The sequence below is a fragment of the Balaenoptera physalus genome (assembly GCF_965194825.1).
Source record: "Balaenoptera physalus genome assembly, chromosome: 1".
NCBI classification, from domain to species: Eukaryota; Metazoa; Chordata; class Mammalia; order Artiodactyla; family Balaenopteridae; genus Balaenoptera; species Balaenoptera physalus.
In genome coordinates, this window is record NC_138882.1 from 169,964,019 (window position 1) to 169,987,000 (window position 22,982).

Consider the following 22,982-nt stretch of genomic DNA (forward strand, 5'->3'; position numbering starts at 1 on the left):
AGATAGATGTGAAGTGATGTAGAGAGAATGCCAAAACATGCTGCCAGGTGAAAAAGTAATAAACCGCACACAGTATGAACCCACCTATTTAAAAAAACACGCATCCAAACTACATATGTATATACAGATAATGTAGGTGTGTGTGAAAGCACAGGAATAGATCAGAGAAGAGACACACCAAAGTAAACTGTGTATAAATTGTGGCTCTCTGTAGGGAGGGAGAAGAATTTGTTGGTAAAAGGAAATATTCATACTTTATCTGCTTCCATATTATTTGAATTTTTTACCTGGTGAATTCATCCATTTTTTACATCTGTGATTAAAGGATAAAATAAAATAAATTATAGAGAAAACATATGAAAATGCTAACAACAGTAGGACGAGGGTTAATTTTTTTTTCTCCTTTTAGCTTGTCTGCAATTTCTCAATTTTCTATAATGACTATGAGTTACCTTTATAATAAAATATGCACTAAATATGTTTACGATAGAATGGTGAGTAGGAAAAGAAAGTTAAAGTCATGGGTACAGCCCTACCACAAGCTCATCAAAACATGCCCGCATATTAAAAAACAAAACAAAAAGATGGAAAAGGAAGGAAATGGACTAAAAGGCTCTCTAAGCTGCTGGGTTATGAGCTGGGGATTATGAGTGATTTTCTTTTTTCTTAGTTTCTCTTTTTTCCAAATTTCCCTTAATATGCTTATATTACTTTTTTAATATTACTTTTATAATGAAAAAATAAATTTAATACGGTCATAATAAGGAGGGAATGTGCAGAGGGCGGCTGGGGCCTGGGGGGGGAGGCTCACAGGGCCCCATGACTCTTGGGCATCTCTGAGAGGCAGGAGGGAGACGGGGAGAGAGGCACAGGCATCTGGCTGGCGGCGGGGCCAGCTAGAGGAGGAACAACAGCCCAGATACAGTGGCCACTGGAGAAAGCCTGTCCAGCAGGCTCTGAGGTGGGCACCAGGCAGCCCAGCCTCATGACACTGCCTAGGATGTCCCCCCAGGCCCCAGCCTCAATCGATCCAAGACTGGGCTCACATCTTTCCCCCACCCCGCTCCCCCTCCTACGACTCCATCTCACTGGCAGTGCCTGGGAGTCTCCCTTGCCTCCTCCCACTTCTCACCCCTACAACCAGCCCAGCACCAAGCCCTGTCCGCTCTCCCTCCTCAACATACCTCATATCTGTCCCCTCCTCTCCATCCCTCTGCGGCTGCCTTGTCCAGGCCACCACCCTCTCCTGCAGCTCTCCCTGCCACTAAGCCAGTCTCCACCTTGTAGCCAGACCCAGTTTTCTCACCCAAATCTGAGCATTTCCCTTGCCTACTTAAAAACCCTCCACGCTCCCACTGCCCGAGGGTGAAATCCAAGCTGCACAGGTGGCCCCCAGGGCCCTTCACAGTCTGGTGCCTGCTTCCTTTCCAGCCTCAGCAGAACCAGTACAGCAAAAGGGTTCACACATGGGCTCTGGAACCACACTGCCTGCCTCTGCCTCTTACTGGCTGTGAAACTGGGCCTCAGTTTGCTCATCTGTTCAATGGAAACGTTAGAGTGAACCACACGCAACTGCTGTTTCTTTAAGTCAGCCTAACAGTAGCCACCTCACAGAACGGCTGGGAGTAATAACATGAATACTGGTGAACATATACAGGTGCCCACCTGGAGTTAGCTGCCATAATAGGATTATTATCATCATCTTTTGATCTTCCCTGCCCGGACACTGTCCTACTCTTGCTTTCTACACACATCCTCGCTCTGCACATGTTATTTCCTCCTGCTGCTCCATTTCCCTAGTCAACCACCAATCCTTCCTTGCATAGGGACTCCTCCAAGGAAGTCTTCCCTCACCTCTCACCCCCCAAGTCTGGTTAGGGCTCTCCTCTGGATTCCTGAAATAGCTACGTGGATTTGGCTTCCTTGGTGATCCCCCGACGGGCAGTGACCCAAGCCAGTCCCATCCAGGTGGCTTAGCGGGGCGCTTCGTCAGGGTACAGGACGGAAGGAAGTCCGGAAGCTCCACCCACCGCCCCAGGCCCTGCCTGCCCGCCCCGCCCCGCCGCAGGGTATACTGGCCACGCCCCTCCCAGGTAGTCTCCGCCCAGCCCTAACCAGCACCCCCCACCCGGCCCCGCGGTACCTGTGACCGTGCTGGTGGCCGGCCGCGCGTGCAGCGCCACGTCAGGCTGCGGCACGGCCTGCGGGTGCAGCCCCGGCACCTGCTGCAGCTTGGGCAGCGACATGACGGCCTGGCTGCTGTCGGCCGGCGCCGGCGGCACGAGGAGCGGCTGCTGCGACGAGGCCGACGTGGGCGGCAGGTGAGGCGGCCGGATCTTCTCCGCCATCAGCTGCTCCTTGATCTTGTTAATCAGGACCAGGTTGTCCAGCTGCGGGCGGGAGAGGAGAGGTACTGAGGGGGCTTGGGCCGCCGGGCCACCCGCGAACCCCTCGCCCCTCGCCCCGCAGGCCGCAGCCAAAGCCCGGGGCAAAGCAAAGCAGCTCCGAGAGGGGGAGGGTGGCAGGAGGGGCGACGCTCCGTCTTACCTGGCTGGGCATGGTTGGAGGAGGGGGCCAGAAGTAGGGGTTGTTAAATCGAGGCTCGGCCATCCTGCGGGGAGAGAGCGACTGTCACAGGGAAGAGGGCCCTCCCCACCGGCCAGGGGCGAGCCCCCATCAGCTACACCCACTCAAGTCTGGGCCAGTGTCTGGGATCCCTGCCCCCGTGGGACCCTCACCCCGCAGCGGAGCAGGCCTCCTGCCAGGCCCAGAGAACCACATCTCCAGGCTGAAAAGTCTGGAATTCAGGTGTCCCACGGTGGGCCCCAGAGAGCAAAGGTCATATCCAAAACAGAGTACTCCCAGCTCCCCCCCCCCCATGATGCCCGCAGACCAATCCCTATTACCCCACCCCCCAAGGGCCCTGGGCTGCAGAGCCAACCCTATGGATTCCACACAGAGCCTGCTGTCCAGAGACAAACTGAGAGGTCCGGGGCCAACTTTGTAAATAGCCACAGAGCTGAGGCAACTGCCCCTCCCTGATCCCTGCTCTCTGACCCCTGGCCCCATTAAAACACAGGGGGCAACTTGGGTCATCAGATACAGCCTTTCTGAAGGGCAATTTGGCAGGATGATTTACGGGGACCCAAATGATTACAGTATTGCCTTTTGACCAAAGAAACCGTACCTCTGGAAAGTTATCCTCAAGAAACAAGCATGGCCAGAAACAAACATTTTCCCTACAAGGATGTGTCGGAACACTGTGCTTAAGGAGGGAGTTGAGGAGGCCTGAGGCTAGGGCAGTCTGGGGCTCTTCAGTAGAAGTATGTGAAAACCCGTCTGGTGGCCCTCACCTCTGGCAAGTTCCTGTGCAGTTAAAAGGGCTTTTCAACCAGGGCAGTATGAAGGGTGGGCCTTCAAAGCTATCTTTGTCTTCCATAGGGTTCAAGTCTTCCTGTGACCCTAGAGTAAGTCAAGAAGTGACTTATAGGGACCATGCTGGACAGAGGCATTCCATTAAGTCTTGCTCCCTATCAAATTTCTCTTATTTATCTCTCTCTTACAGAAATTACTAACTAAATACCTACTGGTATTGGTTGCTTAAATGGAACTGTTTCTTATGATAGGCAAGGCTGAAATGAAGTGCCTTTAACCTTTTTTCCTGGCCCTACAAGTGGGAGAAGCCCCTACTAGAATCGCAGGCAGAGGATTTCAGGAAAAAGCCCTCAAGAAGGATACAACCTAATCAGAACACTTTAAGAAAGATCTTTTATATAAATTATCTCGTGATCTTTACTTGAGAAGTAGGCACAGGAGGTATTATCCCATTTTATAGGTGAAGAAACTGAGGCTTGGAGAGAAGGAAAGAGACCTGTCCAAGACCATAGGGCTAGGGTGCCAGAGTCAAGACTAGAAATCAGATTTGCTCAAGCCAGTTCCTCTGGGGAACTTGCTTTGCAAACCCCAGTCCTTGGTGGAACAAATCCACATGCAGACGACTCAATACCTGTATGCAAAGGTCCTTGCCTCTTACTCCCAGCCTGGGGGCCCGCTTCGGGTCCAAGCCTGGCCAGGCTGGGACTCAAGAGTATCCTCCTCTGCGTGGCTGGGGCAGCTCTAAAAGCCCTCCTGCTCCCGCCACCCACAGAGACCAAGCTGCCCTTCTCTCCACCCATCCAACCCTGCCCATCCTTCACAACCCAGTACCAGAAGCACTTCCTGCCTGGAGTTCTCCCTGACTGCTCCAGATCCCTGGAACTTCTCCTTTCAAAGAAAGACCTCAACACAATAAAAATAGTGAGAAGGCTGCCATTTACTAAGTACCCACCTTGTGCCAGGCATACTGACACCAAGAGGCAGGTACTCTTATCATCCCCATTTTACTACTAAGGAAACTGAAGTTCAGAGAGGTGGAGTGACTTGGTCAAGGTCACACAGCAAGTAAGCAGAGAGCTGAGATTCCCACTCTAATCTGCCTGACTCCAAAGTCCAGCTCACCAGTCCCTTAGCTGTTCAGGGGGAAGGACAAGGCATGCTGACTGTAGGATTGTGAATATGTCCTGTCTTAGGATGGCATAGCACCCACTACCCATCCACCCAGCAGCCTCAGACCTGTCCCTCCCTTGCTGTTGTCCACTGGGGAAACCGTGAAGGGGTCTGAGCTGTAAAGCCAGGGTGAGGAGGCTCCAGGGCTGAGGGGAAGAGGAGCTGGGGAGCTGCCTCAGACAGGCCTGGGAATTGGATACATCTGTCTCGTTCAGCTTGGCATCCCTGGCACCCAGGCCCAGAAGGTGATCAACAACATGAGTTGTGTGACAGAATGAATAAATGAAGAAATAATCAGAATTATTTTAAAGACAGTCCCACACAGTTATCTAGCACTGCTGACAGTGTACAAAGCCCTCTGTATCCAGCAGCATTCTCACCAGAGCCCCAGGAGGCAGGGAAAATCTTCACCCCCATTTCACAGAGGAAGAAGGTAGGGCACCAGGAGGGAAGCACTTGCTCCTGGCCACATGGATGGGGAAACAGGAGGGAGCGCTGCGCTGCAGTGTTGGGCATCGGCTCTCTGAGCCTCAGTTTTCCTCATCTGTAAAATGGGATTGAAACAGGCCACTCTGCTTCATTCCTGCCCTGGCCCAGGATTCTGCCCACTGTACCCAACTGTTCCTCAGACAGTTCTGGGGGAGCTGTCCTCTCCTCCTCCTCAGTTCAATGCCAAGTCCAGGCTTCCCCAAACTCCACCCTGGTCAGGGAGGTACCGGGTCCCATAGCCGGGATAGAGCATCCTCTCTGCCACTTATCAGGCCCCTGGTCAGCCAGGGACCACCCCTAACCCTGGTTGGGGAAGCAGGCACACAGAGGGGAAAGGTCTGCCCTGGGTCATGTACTCTAATCCGCACAGCCTCTGCTTCATTTCTCTGGGTCCTTCTCTGGCTGGGCTTAAGTAACTTAATGATTTGGTCAGTGACCCAGGTACTGGTGTACATCTACCGTGTGTCAGCGCAGGGAAGGCAGGCGGGGGCGGGGGGGAGCGTCTGCTGAGCCCTTACTGAGTGTCAGGCACATTGCCAGGTGTGCATCAAGAGCATCTCATGTGAGCCCCCCAACAAGCCTTCTAGGTGGGTGTGCACCTGTGCAGCCCTGGGACCCGCGTGACAGGGTGGCCGGGGCCGAGCTGAGCCACGCAGACCTTGTGTTGAGGGAGAGATTTTAAGCAGGAGAGAGACTGGTCAGATGTCTGTTTAGGACAGATGGACAAGGCAGAAGGGCATCCAGGCAGAGGCAACAGTGTGAGCAGACACGGAGGTGTGAAAGTACAAGGCAGGTTTGGGACAGGGAGCAGCCGCCCACTGACACCAAAGGGAGCTGGAGAGTGAGGCCAGCCAGCAGGGCCTTGAGTGCTGCTGGCGAGGAGGCGTCAGGCAGTGTGCTAAGCCGGGGAGCCTGAAGCTCGGAGGACCCAGGTCAGCGGGAGGAGCCTGAGGACAGTGCCTGGGGCAGAGGAGCCAGGCCGGCTAGGGCTGAGTGTCCACGCCGGACAGGCAGAGGAGACATGCTGGAGGTTGGGGAGGACATGCAGACCGGGCTTCATGCCCCAGACAGAAGCCAAGACTGTGCTTTGAGCCTCGAGACTCACAGCCCTGATCCTTGGCAGTAGGGCAAGCAAGCTGTCATTCTGTTTTTCTTGCTCTAAAAGGTGAAAAAAGTTGGATGGGTCAATGAATGAAACACCTCCTAGAGCCGCCCACCCACCCATCCGCCCATCCATTTGTTCTGGATACATCCTCTGGGCCAAACTGGGGACCGGTGCTGGGGAACCGTAGGCAAAGAGAAGAGCCCTGCCCTCTGGGAGCCCTGAGCTAAGTGGAGGAAGCAGACACGTGCCACAAGCTTCTGCAAAAAAAGAACTTTTGCCTGTGAGGCCTGCCACATGCCACCAGGGACCTCCATGCAGTCAAAGCTGAAGGGCTACCTTCCAGTCCTGTCTTTCATGGCCTCCCGGCCACCTGGGCCCTTTGAGAAGATCTGTGTGCCGCGAGCCCTGGGTTCCTCATCTTCTCAGTCTCTTTCCCAGCTCCCACCCCGCACAGCCTGGGCTCCTCAGGGTGGGCGGAAGCCTCCCCTCTTCCACTGGCCTCAGTCCCTGGGTGGCCCATCCACTCTAGGACTTTAAATACCAGTCAACCCCCAGGTCTCCACCCCCAGACCAGGCTGCCCCCTGGAGCTCCAGGCCCACCTTCCAGTTACCTCCCTGACGACTCATGGGCTGCTCAGACTCAGCAGGCCTGAGCTGGACTTGGTCTTCCCCTAGGATATGTACTCCCCTAGCGATCCCCTCTGAGCGGGGCATCGCCATCTGCCCAGATGCTCCTGCCACAGACACTCATCCACAGCACGTCCCCCCTCCCTCCCCTCCCAGCTCAGATACACCAGCAGCCACGTCTTCAGGATTCCATTTCCAAACTCTCTCTCAAATCCACTCCATCCTCTTCACAAGTCCTAGCTACTATCCCCTCACCTGGACCATGGAACAACCTGCTTTATTTGGAGCCCAGTGCACCAGGTTCAAATCTTGGCTCCAAAACACCAGCTGTGTGATCTTGGGCAAGTCACTTGCTCTTGCCCCCCAAGTCAGGGATGAGCAGCCCAGAGCACAGGATGGAAAGAAAGGATCAGGGAGGACTTCCCAGCGGAGGTGATACGTGCTTTAGGTCTTAAAGGATGAGTGGGAGTTAGCCGGGCAAAGAAGGAGTGGGGAGCATTCCTGGCAAAAGCAGCAGCCTGTGCAAAGGCCCAGGGGTGAGAAGCAACACAGTGCGTGAGGCGAGCTAAAGTGATCGGTGTAGACCGGGAGATAGGACATGAGGCTAGAGCCAACGGCCGGGGTCAGACCTAGAAAGGCGGTTCCAGAATCTGAGGCCTGGAGTCTGGACTTGAAGCAGTAGGTGACGGGACAGAATCTGTGGTTTAGAAAGGCCCCTCTGACTGCTGAGTGTAGGCGGGCCTGGAGAAGCCAGGAGAGGAGGCAGTGAGAGGGAACTGGTCGAAGGCCCCCAGGGAATGGAACGGAAGTGAGAGGCGGGGGCTACCCTGGGCCAGGGAAAAGGGTGACCAAGGAGGCCTGGCTATTTGGTTAGAGCTGGAGGCCAAGGAAGCATGCAGGTTGCCCTCCAAGGTGTGGCCCAGGAGGTCCTCTGGACACCGACACAGACAGACAGAGTCACAGGAACATGCAGACAGACAGCACCGAACTCCGACAGGCCAGATCTGTGGTCCCAAACGTGGACAGATGGGGACATGGCAACTCCCATGGGCAGGATCCCACAGCCACCAGGACAGAGTCACAGGTGGATGCTATTACAGGAGGGTGAGCGCACATAGCCCCCAGGCAGACCCGGAAGGAGGCAGTGAGGGGCACTCGGGGAAGTTGGGATGAACACAATTGCCTTATTCCCCCAAAGAACAAACCCCTCATTGACAGATTTCAACCTGGAATCACAGGCTCCTTACCTAGAGTGTCCTTTCCCACTTGGTGAACTTCTACTCATCCTTCAAGACCCAGCTCAAGTGTTCCCTCTTCTACGGAGCTTTCCCTGAACCCCCAGTCAGTCACTTCCTCTGTGTTCCCAACAGCACCTTGTATATGGGAATAACAATAACAATAATAATAATAAATGGCAGCTACCATTGGTTTCAACACCTACTACTTGCCAGGCACTGTGCTGAGTATGTTACACGCATCATGTCACTGAATTTTCCCAGTGGCCCTGTGAGATGTACATTTAACAGAAGAGGAAACTGCAGCTCAGAGAGGTTGACCAACTTGCCCAAAGTCACACAGCTAGCAAGTGATGGAGTTAGGATGCCACCCAGATCTGGTGAAGCACTACAGGTCTGATCACACCCTGGTGCAGTCATGTTTCCCTGGGTGACTTCCCCAGCAGACTGTGAGCTCTTCACAGGTAGAAGTGGTGCTCATTCACCTCTGCCATTCCAGCATCTAGTCCAAGGGGGTCTCAGAAACTCTTTGTAGAATGAAAAAGCACAATAATACCGACTACCTTTTCCCGAACACTTAAAATAGGCCAGGAATGGTAGCAGGGCATTTTACAGCCATTATTTTATTGTTGCAATAGACCCATTATACATATGAGGAAACTGAGGTCCAGAGAGGTTAAGTAACTTGCCTGAGGTCACAGAACTGACTCTGGATTGGAAACCAGGTCTGTCCATCACCCTTTCCCAGGACGGTGGCCTCTGAGGCCAGCCTATCAAGCTCCACAAAGGGGCAGTAGGGGCAGGGGCACTGAGGAAGGGGCACACCAGGTGCCAGGCCCTGCCACCTGGGGAGGTTCAGGCCTAGACAAACAGACACAAAGAAAATGGACAGCCCAAGGGGGAATGTGATTAGCCTTGCCCGCTGCAGGACAGCAACTTTTGTCCCACCTACCCCATCCCCAGACCAGCCCAGAGACATTAAAAAATGAGATCTGCCCAGACCCCATGGCCACAGGGGAACTAGCTCCCAACAAAGCAAATGGGAGAGAGCAGGACCCAAAACTGTCCGGATACTATGATTACAAGGAGGCAAAAATAAAAACCTGCGTCAGAAAAAGCTGCAGGGAACCACGCCCAGAGGGAGGCTGGGAGCGCTGGGGGAGGCGGCTGGAGCTGATCTGGTTTTTTGTCTTTGTTTCTCTAATTTCCAGATACTCTGCAATGTTGTTGTTGCTTTTATAATGAAAACAATAAATTTATTCTTAAAAAAAGAGAAAGAAAGTGGTTGGTAGCCAAGGGGGTGGGGGGAACAGATGGAGGGTCTGGAGGCAGGGAGGAGCAAGGGGGATCAGGGTCAGGGATGGTGGGCACTCAACTGACCGTCGCATGCCACGCCCTGCACAGGCCCCAACCTCCAGGTACATATGACCTGGTGGGTCATGGCAGATGTCGGCAAGAGCTGCCTGGCAGAGGTGACATTCAATTGGCACTTTGAAGCTCGTCAGGGTTCCACAGGGATTATCTCCACACCTTCCCTGCCCTGGTCCGGAGCCCTTTCTGCTCTGGCCTCAGCTATCGCCTCCTCCCAGGGTCCCTCACCTCTACCCACACAACGCATTCCATTCTCCTACTGCAGTCACTGTGATATTTCTAAAATACAAATCAGATCACAACATTCCCCTACTGAAAACCTTTGATGGCTCCCTCCTTCCCTCCAGACAAGGTCTGGATTCCTTAGGCCTTCCATGCCTGGCCCTTGCTGACCTCTTTGGCCTCAGTGGTTATTTCTGCCTTCCACTCTGCCCAGCCAGACCGAGCGCTCCCCCAGTGCTCCACTTCCCTTCTCACTTCCTCACCTCTCCCTGGAACCCTCTGCCCTCCCCATTTCACTGGTTAACTACAACTTATTCCTCAGGCCCCAGTTTACAGGCCACTTCCTCCTGGAAGCCTTCCAGGACTGCTAGGCTATGTTGGGTGCCTCTCCTCTCTGCTCCCTTTGTGCCCTGCATGTTCATCATCAGACCCTTGGCAGTCCATTTTCTGCCCGTTTTCTCATCCATCTCTGCTGTTGGACATGCTCTCTGTCAGGCCACAATCAAGGCTGAGTCATTTACCTTTAAACCAAAAAGTACCTGATAAATGTTTGAATGAATGAATAGTCTAGGTAGAGGGAACTGAAAGTGTCATGGCCTAGATAGAGGAAAGTCCCCTCCCCCTCCTCTGAGTCCCCTCCCGCCACTCTGGCACTATGTTGTCCCGTGTTATAGTCTTCCCTATTTTCTGTATCTAAGCCCTATCTTCTTAATTGATCTGAGAAGAGGCTGAGAGACTAGCAGACCAAAAAAGTTGTTAACAGCTAATAAACACAGAAAATGGTTCTGCTTCCCTAGCAGTGAAAATTAAATGAACTTCACATGTTAAAATAGCAAAAAGCAATAAGAAAATGATAATACTCAATGCTGGTGAGGGTATGGTGAAATGGCACTCCCATGCATTATTTCTGGGAGTGTAAACTGGAACAAACATTTCCGAAAACAATCTGTCAATAACGTGCCATGAGCTCTATAAAAATTTTCAGACTTCCTGGCCTAGCAATCCTATTCTTGGTCATCTGTCCCTAGGAAATACCCCAAATATAGACAAAGTTTTATGCACAAAGCTGTTTGCTTCAATGGTTTTTTTACAGTAGCAAAAACCTGGAACAGCCAAAATTTTAAATAGGGGGATGGATGGCTCTGTAAATCGTGTTACACAGTGATACTCTACAGTCGTTGACAATAGCCAATGTTTACTGGCACTGCAATGACTCATTTAACATTCATATCAACCTTACAAGGAACTGAGGCACAGAGAAATTAGGTAACTTGCCCAAAGTCAAGCAGCGTGTATACGATTTGAACTCAGAAAGTCGGGCTCCAGAGCCCATGTTTTCCACCCTGACACCACATCCATTAAAAAGAGGGATTACAACCACCCTGCAGTCATTTAGGAAATACTCATGATACAACATTAGTTGGGGGGGAAGGGAAGAGTTTAAAATTATTTGTATAGATAGAGCAATGACATCTATATGAAAACCTGGTGCTGAGGGAAAAGATAGGAAGGAAACACCAAAATGCTAGCAGTGGTGTGTTTCAGGCTTGGGGTGGGGACAGAAACGGGGGTGGGTTTTGGTATATTTCATTTCCCTATGCTCCGACTTTTCTGAAACGTGGCTATATGACTTTTTAAGGAATATTTTTAATAAAACTAAAGGTTCAGGCAGCCTTGGCCAAGAGAGACACCCCAGTCTCTGCCTACGGCCCCACTAGGATCCTGGCCTCAGGCCCTGCAGGTTTACCCAGGAGGAGAGAGGGGCTCAGAGAGAGTCAGGGGCTTGCTCAAAGTCCCACAGTGAGCCTCAAGCCCTACCCCAGACCCCGGTCAGGAGTGCAGTCAGAGAGGGACTCCCCTGCCTATCTGGGGACTTTGGGAGCCAAAGCCAAACAAAAGAAAGCCTGCCCACTCACTCACTCTCCTGCTTAAAATCCCTATTGGGTTGCCATAACTTTTGGGGTGTAGTTCAAACTCCCCAGGGTGGCCCAGGGCCTTTGCTAAGGAGGCCTTGCTGGCCACATGCATCCCTCCCTCCAGCCTCACTAAACTACCTGCAGGTTCCCAAAACAAGTTGCTCTCATGCCACCGTGCCTTTCTTTGCACAGGCCATGCCCTTCCACGTGGGGGGCCATCATCCAGTTGGAACCTTGTCAGATGCCCATCAGCCATCAGAAGTCAGCTGAGGTGTCACTGCCTAGAGGAAACCTTCCTGATCGCCAGCCCCATCCTAGGCTACATTTGCAGCCTCTCCCCTGAGCTCCCACAGCCTCCTGGGCTCCCCTTAGCTAAGCACGTATCCCCCTACCCTAGAATTGCCTGATAACTTATCTGTCCAGTCCCCCAGGTGTCAGTGAGATCAGGGCTTGGGTCTGATTCTTGGTTACAACCCTATATCCAGACTCAATGGCACAGCTCACCCAGCTCTTCCTTCAGGTCTCAGCTGAAGGTCACTCTCTGACCCTCTCCTGTTACACACGCCTGTGGCCCCCTGCATTCCCCCTACCCCACCTCTGTATCACACCTCTAAACACTGCCTCCCACCATGACCCTCAAGGACAGGGCCACTGCTGCAGCCCCAGAGCCTAGCACCGGCCACACAGTAGGTGCTCAAGTGCCTAGTTCACCCTAGCTGCTCGATAATGTTCACTGAGGGAAGCCATGGGAGGAGGGGGGTCTGTCCATGCGGGTCTTGAAGATGGGGAAGTCTGCCAGGAGAGCAAGAGGGTAGAGAGAGAGCAGAGGGACATGTGTGCAAAGACATGGAAAGCTGCTAGCTTCCTAGGACAGAAAAGCTTTCTCAAAAATGCCCCCTGGAAAAAAAAAAAAAATGCCCCCTGACCCAGGGAGGGGCAACAAGGTACTGCTGGGGTATGGCTGAGCTAGGGGCGGGGGTGGTCCTGGGAAGACGAGCTCATCCCATTGAGGGATGAACAAAGACTGCACGAAGGTGGGACTTACTGATAGCAGGAAGGGGAGATGTCAAGAGAGAGATGCCAGGGAAGGGCAAGCCGGGTGGGAAGAAATGCATGTGCAAAGGCCCCGAGGCAGGAAAGCACGTGGCCTCGTGTTTGGTCTAGTGTGGGCCCAGTGCAGGAATTCACAGGGGAAGGAGGGAAAAGTTGCCGGGGCAGTTCATAAAGGGCCAGAGTTCCAGGATAAAGTGCTTGGATGAAAGGCCATGCGGGGCCATGTTCAGGGGTCCCTGAGCCAGGAAAAGCCATGGTCAAGGTTTTCAACAGTCAGGTCATCATGGGGCCAGAAGGATGGCCTGGAAGGGACAAGCAGGAGATAGTCTACGAGAGGGAAGCTGAGATTTCCCACCTTCCCAGCGCTTTTGAGACCCCATGTGCTCAAAGTTTTTCTCCCATGACCCCTCTGCCCTCCATGTGCCCCCAACTCCACACAGCCAGAGCCCTGAGTCCCAGCTGCTGCCCCCCACGCCACCCCCAGTACCCAGGCCAGCCTCGGAAACTTGTTCCTGGGAACTTCCTGTGAGGAACTAGGCCTCTGAGGGTCCTGGATCCAATTAGGCTGGGTTTCCACAGCCCTGCAGGGCTGCGAAGGGCCGTTTTCATTGTGCTGATGGGGCTGATCAGAGCAGGAGGGGGCTGCTGTGTGCACCCTGGTCAATGGAAGCTGGGATGTTGTCCCTTCCCCTCCCTGTCCCTCCCCTCTCCTACCACCAGCCACTCACAGACACCCTGGGAGGTGACCCTCTCTGGAAGCCCCAGTGCCCTCACCAGGGAACGGGCCATGACCGCCTTCTCAGGGCTAAGAGGACATTCTGCAGGCTTTGAACACATGCCCTTCTCTGCTTCCATTTCCCCTTGGGTCCCCAGCTCCCATCCCCACAGGGAACTCCTTTTGCCAGGGTGAAATGACAATAATAATAAATCACTGAGGACTTCTTCCATATCAGGCACTATTAGGTGCTTTACAAGTATTTCTCACTCAGGCTCCTAACGACCCTGTGAGGTGGATTTTGTGAACATTTCGAAATGTAACACACATTCAGAAAGATGCCTGGAACAAAAATGAGCAGCTCAACGACTTATTACCAAGCACACATCCAGAGCGCCCAAAAGCCCCCACCCGTGTCCCTTCTCGATTGCAGTCCTCGCATCCCCCAAAGGTCCCACCCTGCTGGCTTCCAGGGCAATCTCTCCCTTGCTTGGGGTCAGGAATGAGGCTCAGAGAAGATGTAACCTGCCCAAGGTCGTGCGGCTGGTGAGGGCAGAGGGAGCTGGACGCCTCTGCCATCTGCCCGCTGTGTGACCTTCAGCAAGTCCATTTCCTCTCTGGGCCTTTGTTCCTTCCTCTATAAAACAAAGAGATTCAACTAAATCGCAGCCTGGATTCTTGGACCCTCTGAGGGGCGATGTGGCCACTGATGGGTTAAAAGTAAAGATTCTGGAACAAGACAACCTGGGTCAAAGCCCCAGAGACTGTTACCAAACTGGGATGATAAAGGTATGGCCTCAGTGTCTTTGTGAGGATTCGATGCGTGAATACGTAACAAGTCTTTAGAACAGTGCCTGGTACACAGTAAGGATTCAGTGTTGGTCGTTGCGGTTTTGTCATTAGGTTCTCCGAGGCACTCGGGAGACTTTCCCAACATTTCAAAGACCCACATGGAAATGTGACCAACCAGAGACATCACCTGGGCTGGGGGGCGGTGGATGCGGCAGCTCGGGGAGCCTTTCAGGCCCCACAGGGGCTGCTTGGCAGACCAGTGGAGAGCCAAGTCTGGGATTACTCAAAGCAAGAGAGCCAGCTGCTGAACCCCAGCTGTGGCCTGGCCCCCAGGAGCTTTCTAGACAGGTCCTAGGGGTCCCAGACCGGGAACCCCCAGCAGGTGGTCAGAGCCTGTCCTCATGCTGTATCTCAGGACCCCTGGGGTGGGCAGCCGGTGGGGCAGGACAGACAGGGCTCAGGCCCGGGGTGGAGGCCAGCAGGTAGAGTGGGCCCTGAGCAGGGTAAGGCAGCAAAGGGAAGGTTGGGCTGGTCAGAGAGAGGGATGGAGAGGGCCTGAGGTGGACATGTGGGTCGGGGTCGAGGCCAGGGAAGACCTACTACAGGCCCTGGCAGGCCAGGCCCACCTCCCCCAGGTCTCAGGGCTACCGCCTTCTCCATGTTCCTTGGTTTCCCACCTCGGGGCCTTTGCTCCAGCTGTTCCCTCTGCCTGGAATGCCCTCACCTGGAAAACTTCAAGCCAGTTCAGCTATCACTTCCTCCCAGAAGCCCCTCTCCCCTACACACACGATTATCGTCACTGGTTATAGTAAATCTAAAAGCACCACTTTCCTCCTCGTAGGAAAGTGGTTCCTTTCCAGCAGTTACCAGAGTCTGTAATCGTATCATCATTTGTGTTTGTCTAATGTCTCCCCGACCAGGGCAGAAACGATATCAGTTTTCCCCACCTCTGTCCCCAGCATGGAGCGTGGGCCCTGGTATATAGTAAATGCTCAAGAAGTCCTGCTGAGTGAAGGTGGGAGGTCCAGGCAGGGTGCAAGCAGATCCGGGCAGGGTGTGGGCACACACAAGTGCACGGGTGTGCAGGAGGCAGTGTGCAAGGCCAGAACGTGAGGCTGGTGTAAGAGGCACCTACGTGTAAAACACATGTGCGCATGAGTATGCCTGCGTGCAGGTGATAAACATGGCGTGTACAAGAGTGTGGAAGTACACGAGGAGGGGCAGGCAGGCAGCTGTGTGTTGTTTCCTGGCAGGTGCACACGGGCATATGAACATGTGTGTAAGCTGTGGGTGGCAGGAATGCATACACGTGCTTCTGTGTGATGTGTGTGCATCACGTGTGTGGACTTGTCTCCTGAACTCCTAGCTCCTATAGGCCCAGTTTGGGGCACCTCTGGTGGTGTTTCTGAAATAGCAGGGGAGCATCTCAAATTGGCAAAAGTGGGGCAGGGGGAGTAGGGTCAAAGGTGGAAGCGAAATGGCTGACAGTATGAATATGTGCAAGTGTGTGTATTTGAGTGTGTCTGGGGGGGTGTGCCCGTCCCAGCCAGGTGTCCTCCCATTGAACCCCAGAACCTGAAATGGCCAAGCTGTCCCCTCAAGGAACATGAAGCCTTTGCCCAAAGCTCAGAGAAGGACTCAAATGGTAGGGACCGCCCCCCAAGGATATCCTGCCACACGGATGAGGCAGGGACAAGGGAGGACGCTTTGGGCCCCAGAGCCAAATCCCTTGGCCTTCCCCACACACCTTATCCATTCAACACACCACTCCGCCCCGTCCCCAAATCCTACCAGCCTCCAAAGCCCGGCGCCAGCCCTGGTTCCACGAAGCCAAACCCACAGCCCCCAACCCACTTCCACTCCACCCACCTCTCAATCCCACCCAAGTCCAGGTGGGGCGCTGGGCCCTCTGCAGCCCTGCACCTCGAGGAGTTTTACCCCCATTGTGAAGATGAGGAGGCCGATGCAACAGAGGGAGCAGCTCCCCAACCAGGGCTGTCGTTGCCTTTGAACCCCAAGGCACATATTGTGGCAGCCTGTCGGCACCCGAGGAGAGGAAAGCCCACCAGGCAAAGCATCGGGAGGTGCGGACAAGGCCTACTCCTCTCCTTTCCCGCTGTAGTTTCCCCAACGGACAGACTGAGGTTTGGCTGGATAATCTGTGAGGTCCACCTCTCCTCAATTAGTGCGTGACTTTAGATCTCAAATGGTTCTCCACGAATTGGGTATACATGCGGCTACATGGAAAGATAACTGTCCTCTTTCCCCCAGTACACCAAGCCTTTCCAATACCCTGGACAAGGGCCTAGCACGGTGCTACAGAGACAGGAGGAGCTCGGGATGCATGTACACTCGATGCCCGGTCATACATTCAACACCGGGCACCAAGGAGGCCCTCAGGGAGCTCACAACCCAGTGGGGAGAAAGAAGCTACTGAAGTCATGAAACTATAAGGTCAAAAGCACTGGGAAACTGTCTATCACTAACATCACTTCCCAAGTGTTATTCACAGGGGGAGGTGCAGTACTTCACACTGTGTAAAGAAGACCTTTCCAGCAATGACAATTGTCTGACAAAGGGAGGCTAGGGGGACTGGTGAGGAGGGAACTCCCTGCCACTCTAGCGGAGATCAGAGGCCCTCTTGTCAAGGATGTGGGAAGGGGGTTCCCGCTCTGTGCAGGGGTCAGGTGAGGCTGGGCTTCCCCTCACCAGCTGTGGGATTCTAAGGCAGAGTCCCAGAGTGCTGGGTTCAAATCGCACAATGTGCCTGTTGAGCTCTGTGACCTTGGGCAAGTTACCTAATCTCTCTGTGCCTCCATTTCCTTGGCTGTAAAACGGGGGTAATAACAATGAGGATTAAATACGTCAACATTTATAAAGCCTTTTGGAACAAGGCCTGGCACAATGTAAGCACTCTGGGCCACTAAATAAGTAAGGCAGTGAGAGCTCTTTGTAAAGGGTCTAAGTCCCAGATTGGATCAAGTGCAGACTCCAGTGTCAAAGGTTCTGAGGCGGAAATCTTCTTAGATGCTAAGGTTCTGAGATTGAAAGAGACTAGGATTCTTAGATCCCATGATTTAATCATCTCATTATTTCCTGACAACAGCCCGGAGCCTCCCAGGGGAGGAGAGGGCAGAGCTTGGTGTCACTTCATCTCCCAGGGGCTGCCCCGCAGCCAGGGCTGCCGCCACACCTGGGCTCCCCGGGCATCTCCTCACGTCCACCAAAGCCACAGCCACTCCGTGCTGGACCCACCTGCCCACTCGCCTGCATGGGGTTTAAGCATGTGCCAGCTGTGCAGACAGGCAAGAAGTGCAAATAAACAAATACATGAGGAAGTTTCAGATACTGGTAAGAGCTGCAAGGGCTGATGTGACCGAGAGTGACAGTGGGAAGCTATCACAGACAAGGTGGCCAGGGAAGCCCCAACTGAGTCGAAACCTGTAAAACAAGAAGGCGCCAGCCGTGCAAGCATTCCAGGTCGGGGGTGAATGTGCAAAGGCCCTGCCAACAGGCTTTGTAAATTCGAGGTGCAGAAAGAAGCTGGTGTGGCTGGAAGTGGTGAGACTGGAGGGTAGAGGGGGAGCTGAGGTGGAGGGATGGGCAGGCCCGGACCATAAAGGGCCTTGTAGGCCTCTAAAGGACTTTGGATTTTTGTTCTTCAAAATGCCTAGGAAATATTAAAAGAGTTTCAGCAGGGGAATGACAAGGCTAAACAAGGCTTTCAGGGTCCCCAGATCATTGGGCTCATTCTGAAACCAGCACAATGGTTTTCAAAATCGAGGTAGGGCCTGAGTTGGTAATCAACAATCCTTCTAATTCAGTTGGTGTACACTGAGCTCCTACTACACGCCTGGCCGCGGCGGGGAGACATCACAGACACTCTTGTGTTCGTTCCCAACAAGCCACGAGAGAGTCACAGAGACTACCCCATTTTAAAGATCAAGAAATCGAGGCTCAGAGAGGGGAAGAATGTGCCCAAAGTCACACGAGCCATACACCACACTGTACAAACTGTAAAGACAAATGGATCTTGGACCCAGGACCCAGATTCACCATCATGGTAGTGGTATTTTCAAGCCCCTGCTTCTCCAAGAGACCTTCCCTGGGGACTCATGTAGGCACCCATGGATACTGCCCTAGCTAGTGCTCTCTGCGCCCTGTTAGCTTTGGAGCCCTGAAGGACTGTCCTTGTACTTCACATGGCTGTCCAACCTGGGCTAGGTAAGCTAGGGATTGGCTGGCTGGACAGATGAACAGATGAACGGATGGATGGATGGATGGATGGATGGATGGGAGGGCAGATGGATGACTACTGAAATGACTAACCAATAAACTAATGAATGTACAATGAAAGGATAAAAGAATAATCTGGCAAACTAATGAATGAACTAATGGATGGAGATGAATGAATGAATGAATGGAGGGAGGAAGGAAGAAAGGACTCTCACTTTACAGAGAGGCAGGGAAGTGTCTGCCCAGGGAAGGGCTGGAGCCAGGCTAGCTTCAGACCCAGTCCACACCTCACCCACACACCAGGGGCCATCTTGCCCCCATCCCCCGGACCACAGACAGCCTATTCCTCAGCCCCCGGGACAAAGCCATGCCTCTGCCAGGTGCTGGCCATTATAGTGCCCGTGGCCCCATCACCATAACCACCAGCAAGCAGTGGAATCTGGCGGGAGGTAGAGTGCTTCACTCTCCCTCTGAGTGTCTCACAGACAAAAGGAGACAGGAGACAGGCTCTGCTCCTAGCTGGGACCCAAACTGCTGGGTGACTTCAAGCCTGTGGCTGCCCCTCTCTGAGCCAAGATGACCTCTCAGGGCCTTTTCAGCTCTGACACTCTTTAAGGGGTGGGCTTCTAGATTTTTTACACAGTCAGTGGGGTCAGCAGAAGAATTTGAAAGATCAAAAACTAGAAGTTGGGAAAGACACCTGTCCACAACTACCAAAGTCCACCCAGGAAAAGGCTCCCTGGACAACGAGTCCGGAAGCTTGAGTTTAAGCCCTCCTCTTCCACGGCTCAACCTCTCCAAGCCTCGGTTTCCTAAATTTTAAAATGGGGTTAAGTATCCCCCACCTTGACAATTTCACCTGAGTTTCTGGGAGAACCTGATGTGATAACAATCATGCACTACACGGTGCAAACTGTAAAGTTCCCTTCACCCAGGCAGGATTATGATGGTGGTGGGCAGGGTAGGAGTGAAGGTGGACATGCTGTCCCATTCCAGTCCAGTTCTGTCCAAAATGACTCTTCCAAGGGTCAGACCCCCAACAGAGAACAGTGGAGAGAGCCCAGACGTGAAAACCTGAAATCTGAGTCCCTGTCTCAGCTCTCCATCTAACTGGCAGTGTGACCTTGGGAAAATCACTTCCCCTCTCTGGACTTCAGTTTCTCCATCAGAAAAATGCCTGGCTTGGTACCCTCTGGCTCAGACATGCCAAGTTCTGCAGCCCTGAATCCCTAAGCCCCAGGCTTCAACCCCTGGCTCTGCCCGAAGTGAGCTCACCCTGCCCTGTGGAGCCAGGACACAGACCAGGAGTGACTGGAGGGATCTCCCCTCCAGGAGACCTTGGGGCAAGGGTTAGACAGGCTTAGGGTCCTCCCAGGACAGACAAACTTTCCCAAAAGGGAAAGACCACACCCAACCAAGGCTGCCCAGGTGCCTTGGACAGCGCCAGCCACCCCAGACCTCGTGGGCCTGGCCTTCAGAACACTTCTGTAGCCTGAAAGCCAGCAAGCCCTGACCTGTCCAGAGAGATACTTCAGGAACTTCACCCAAGTCCAAACTGCCTCCAACAGGGAGCCTCCAGGGCAGGGCAGGGGCGGCAGAGGGGGTAAGAGCACACCCCAGGGAAGAGGCTCAGACGACCACCACCGCACCTCTCCTGGCCCCTCCCCTCAGACAGGTCCCACTGGGGCTGCCAGCCTGCACCCAGCCAAGAGCCAACCACCTGGGGGCATTCACCACCAGAAGCCACCTACCAGGGCCAGGAGGCCCACCAGGTCGGGGAAGGGGCTCTCCAACTGCCAAGCACACTTGCCCAAGGGCTCAGGGAGCCACCCCAGCACCCAGGGCAGGATTTCCGCCTACAATGGGGCCCCGGCCACCCATGAAGGAGACAGGCCCACCCCACCCCCAGCTCAGAGCTCTGAGGGTTCCACACTGCTCCAGGACAGGGTGGGGGAGAGCACGATTACTTCCTCATGCCGAGGGTCTTAGTTGGAAACCCAGGGCCCACTCAGAGCCCCTATTGCCAACCCTCTCCTCCAAATCTGAGAATATAGTTCCTTACAATGCCGTTTTACGCGGCCTCTTCCAAAAGACATTTCCTGGTCCCCCGAAACCCCCGTCCCCAATCCTCCACATCCCCCCCGCAGCTCTGGGGAAACCGGCAGTTAACTTTTTCCCAAAAATCCCGCAGAGGCAGCTGGCTGGGGGGAGAAATGCGCCCCGAGATCCTTTCGCGGCATTTCACCGCCTTCCAAAAGAAAAAAAAAAAAAAACTAAAAAAAAAAAAGAAAACTTTCGGAGTTAACTTTAAATTCCCAACCCTCCCCCCAAAATCGCCCAGAGGCTTCCTTTTTTTTCTCTCTCTCTCTTTAAAGTGCAATTGCATTGTGTCTCACCTCCCCGAAAGGCTCGCGGCTCTCGCCAAAGAAAAGGAAAAAAGCCAACCCTTCGGGTGCCCCCTCTGCTTCCAGCCGCCTCTCCCACATTCTCAGACAGTTTTATTAAAATTTTCAGACAAAAGAAAAACAAAAATGGCAGCCTGGCTTATTTTTAAAACAGGACAGGGACGCCATATTCTGCAGATCTGCAAAAAAAGGGAGAAATCCGGCACTGGCCGCTCCACCCGGCCGGCTGCAAAGTGCGCGAACCGCGTCGTTTGCAATCCGTTTATTTGCATTAAGCCCCATGAATCATTGTTTACCGGAGAATTGCAGCAGGTTTGAATAGCCCGGCTTAAGAAAACACACACACGCGCGCACACACACACACAGGCACACGCACACTCGGAGAGCAGACCAGACACACCGCCGGAGACACTTCCTACCCCGCGCGCCGCTACCGCCGCCACTCTGGGCCGGGCCCGAGGTGCAGACGGCCCCGGGTCCTCTGAGCGCCCCGGCCCGCGCTGACAGCGCCCGCGCCCCGGCCGGCCCCCCGCCCGCAACTCGGCGCAACTTTCCCGCGGGCGGGCGCCCGCCGCCGCCGGGCCCGCTCCCCGCGCTCCGGGCCCGCACGGACCTGGCTGTGCTGGCGGCGGCTCCGGGACGCGGCCGCAGCCCCGCGCCCGGCGGCCCGAGTAGGGCCGGGCTGGGGCTCCGGCTCCGGGCTCCGGCTCCGGCTCGGTGCGGAGCCGCGCGCAAACCTTCCGGGTCGCCTGCTGTTCACTTCTGGGTTCTGCAAGCGCCGAGGCGGCGGCGGCAGCGGCGGCGGCGGCGGGAGGCTGGGTCTGCAGCGCCGCGCGGCCCCCCGTGCGCTCGGCGAGCCCCCGCGCCAGGCGCCCGGCTCCGGGGGGGCCGCGTCGGGCCCCCGCCTCTCCGGCTGCGCAGCCCGTCCGGCCCCGGGGGCTCCCGCGAGTGGGCAGCGCCGGGCGCGGGCGACGGCGCGGGAGGGGAGGGGGCCGGGCGGGGGGCGGGGGCGGGCCGCGCGCTGGGGGCCCCGCTTGGGCCCCGGGGCCTCGTCTCGCGCTCGCCGCCGCCGCCGCCGCTGCCGCCTCGCAAACTTGCGCGGCGCCCCCCGCCCGCGCCGCGCCGGAGGCAGAGCCACAAAGGAACTCCTCGCCCCCCTCCGCCCGCCCGAGCCGCGCGGGGAGGGCACCGGCGCCCAGCCCTAGGCCAGCCCCCTTCCCCAGCACGGGGGCTCCCGGGGCCCCGGCTGCCGCGGCCATTGTCCCGCCCAGGCCCCCTCCCCGGCGACGGCGGACTGGGGACCTGGGCCTGGCGGGCCGCGGCCCCGACCAGGCCGAGCCCGCGCGGGGCCAGGCCGCGCCTGGGGGTCTCCCTCGCAGACGGCAGGCAGGAGGGGACCCCCAGGATGGGCTCCCACACCTGATAACCAACGATCGCGCTCAAAATCCAGGCTGAGATTTTTGTTTTTAAGTCGAGGACACGGGGATGGGGGGAGGGGGAGAAGTTTGTACAGGCCAGGCCACCCCCTCCCTCAGTAAGCTCCGGCGCTCCCTGGCCCTAGGCCCGAGCCCCCAAAGGGTGGGGCCGCCGGACGTTGTCAGTGGCTGTCCTCGCCGAGTCTCTCAGAGGTGGCACCGGCTGTCCCCCAGCTCCAGACCTCAGAGCCATCTGTGTGTGACTCCTCCTCCCGCTTCACCCTCCCCAGCCAATCAGTCACCAAGTCCTCCCGATTCGGCCTCCCGGGCTGTGTCAGCTTCCAAACTTCACTCCTACCTGAGGCGGCGGCCAGTCCCTGGGTCCTTTCACCGGGCTCAGACCTCCTGTGACACTCACTCACTGCCAGCCGGCCTCTAGGCCACGATGAATCAAGGCTGGCCCTGCCCTCAGGGAGCACCCAGTCCCCCGGGGAAGGACACACACATAAACAATCACCTGCCAGTGTTTGCCTTCCTCCAGGAAGCATTTCCCAATTCGTTAAATAGTGATTAAGGACCTCCTATCAGACGCTGTGCTGGTTGGCTGGAAACACAGCTATGAGCAAGTTGGTCAAAATCCCTGCCCTCTTGGAGATTCCAGTCTAGCACAGGATGTCAAGGCTGTGAGCAACTGGAGGACAGCGCCCACGTGGACCATTTGTGTTCAAGCCCTAAGCACAGTGCCTGGCACCGAGCAGAGCACAGTACATATGTGTAGTGGGAATTAGGTGGAATTACAAAGGGGAAGAGGATGTAGATGACACAGAGGAGGCCATTTTTTTTTTCCCTCAGGGAG

The 22,982-nt window shown here is 55.0% G+C and overlaps 1 protein-coding gene across 5 annotated transcripts in view; it reads right to left on the minus strand.

Moving 5' to 3' along the window:
- Positions 1 to 21,637, minus strand: part of ZNF362 (zinc finger protein 362) — a 37,980-nt gene extending 16,343 nt beyond the window's left edge. The window contains exons 1-4 of one of the 5 annotated variants that reach the window (XM_082424706.1): positions 21,325 to 21,637; positions 8,014 to 8,139; positions 2,548 to 2,611; positions 2,144 to 2,390 (exon numbers count right to left, since the gene is read on the minus strand). In XM_082424706.1, the coding sequence (XP_082280832.1) occupies positions 2,144 to 2,390; positions 2,548 to 2,611; positions 8,014 to 8,051 (349 nt within the window). In that variant the 5' untranslated portion in view covers positions 8,052 to 8,139; positions 21,325 to 21,637. Of the gene's footprint in view, positions 1 to 2,143; positions 2,391 to 2,547; positions 2,612 to 2,738; positions 2,820 to 3,353; positions 3,463 to 8,013; positions 8,140 to 21,130; positions 21,235 to 21,324 lie in introns of those variants that run through there. The other 4 variants (XM_082424705.1, XM_082424707.1, XM_082424709.1 and 1 more) reach the window with 4 other exon arrangements.
- Between the last annotated feature and the right edge of the window lie 1,345 nt (positions 21,638 to 22,982).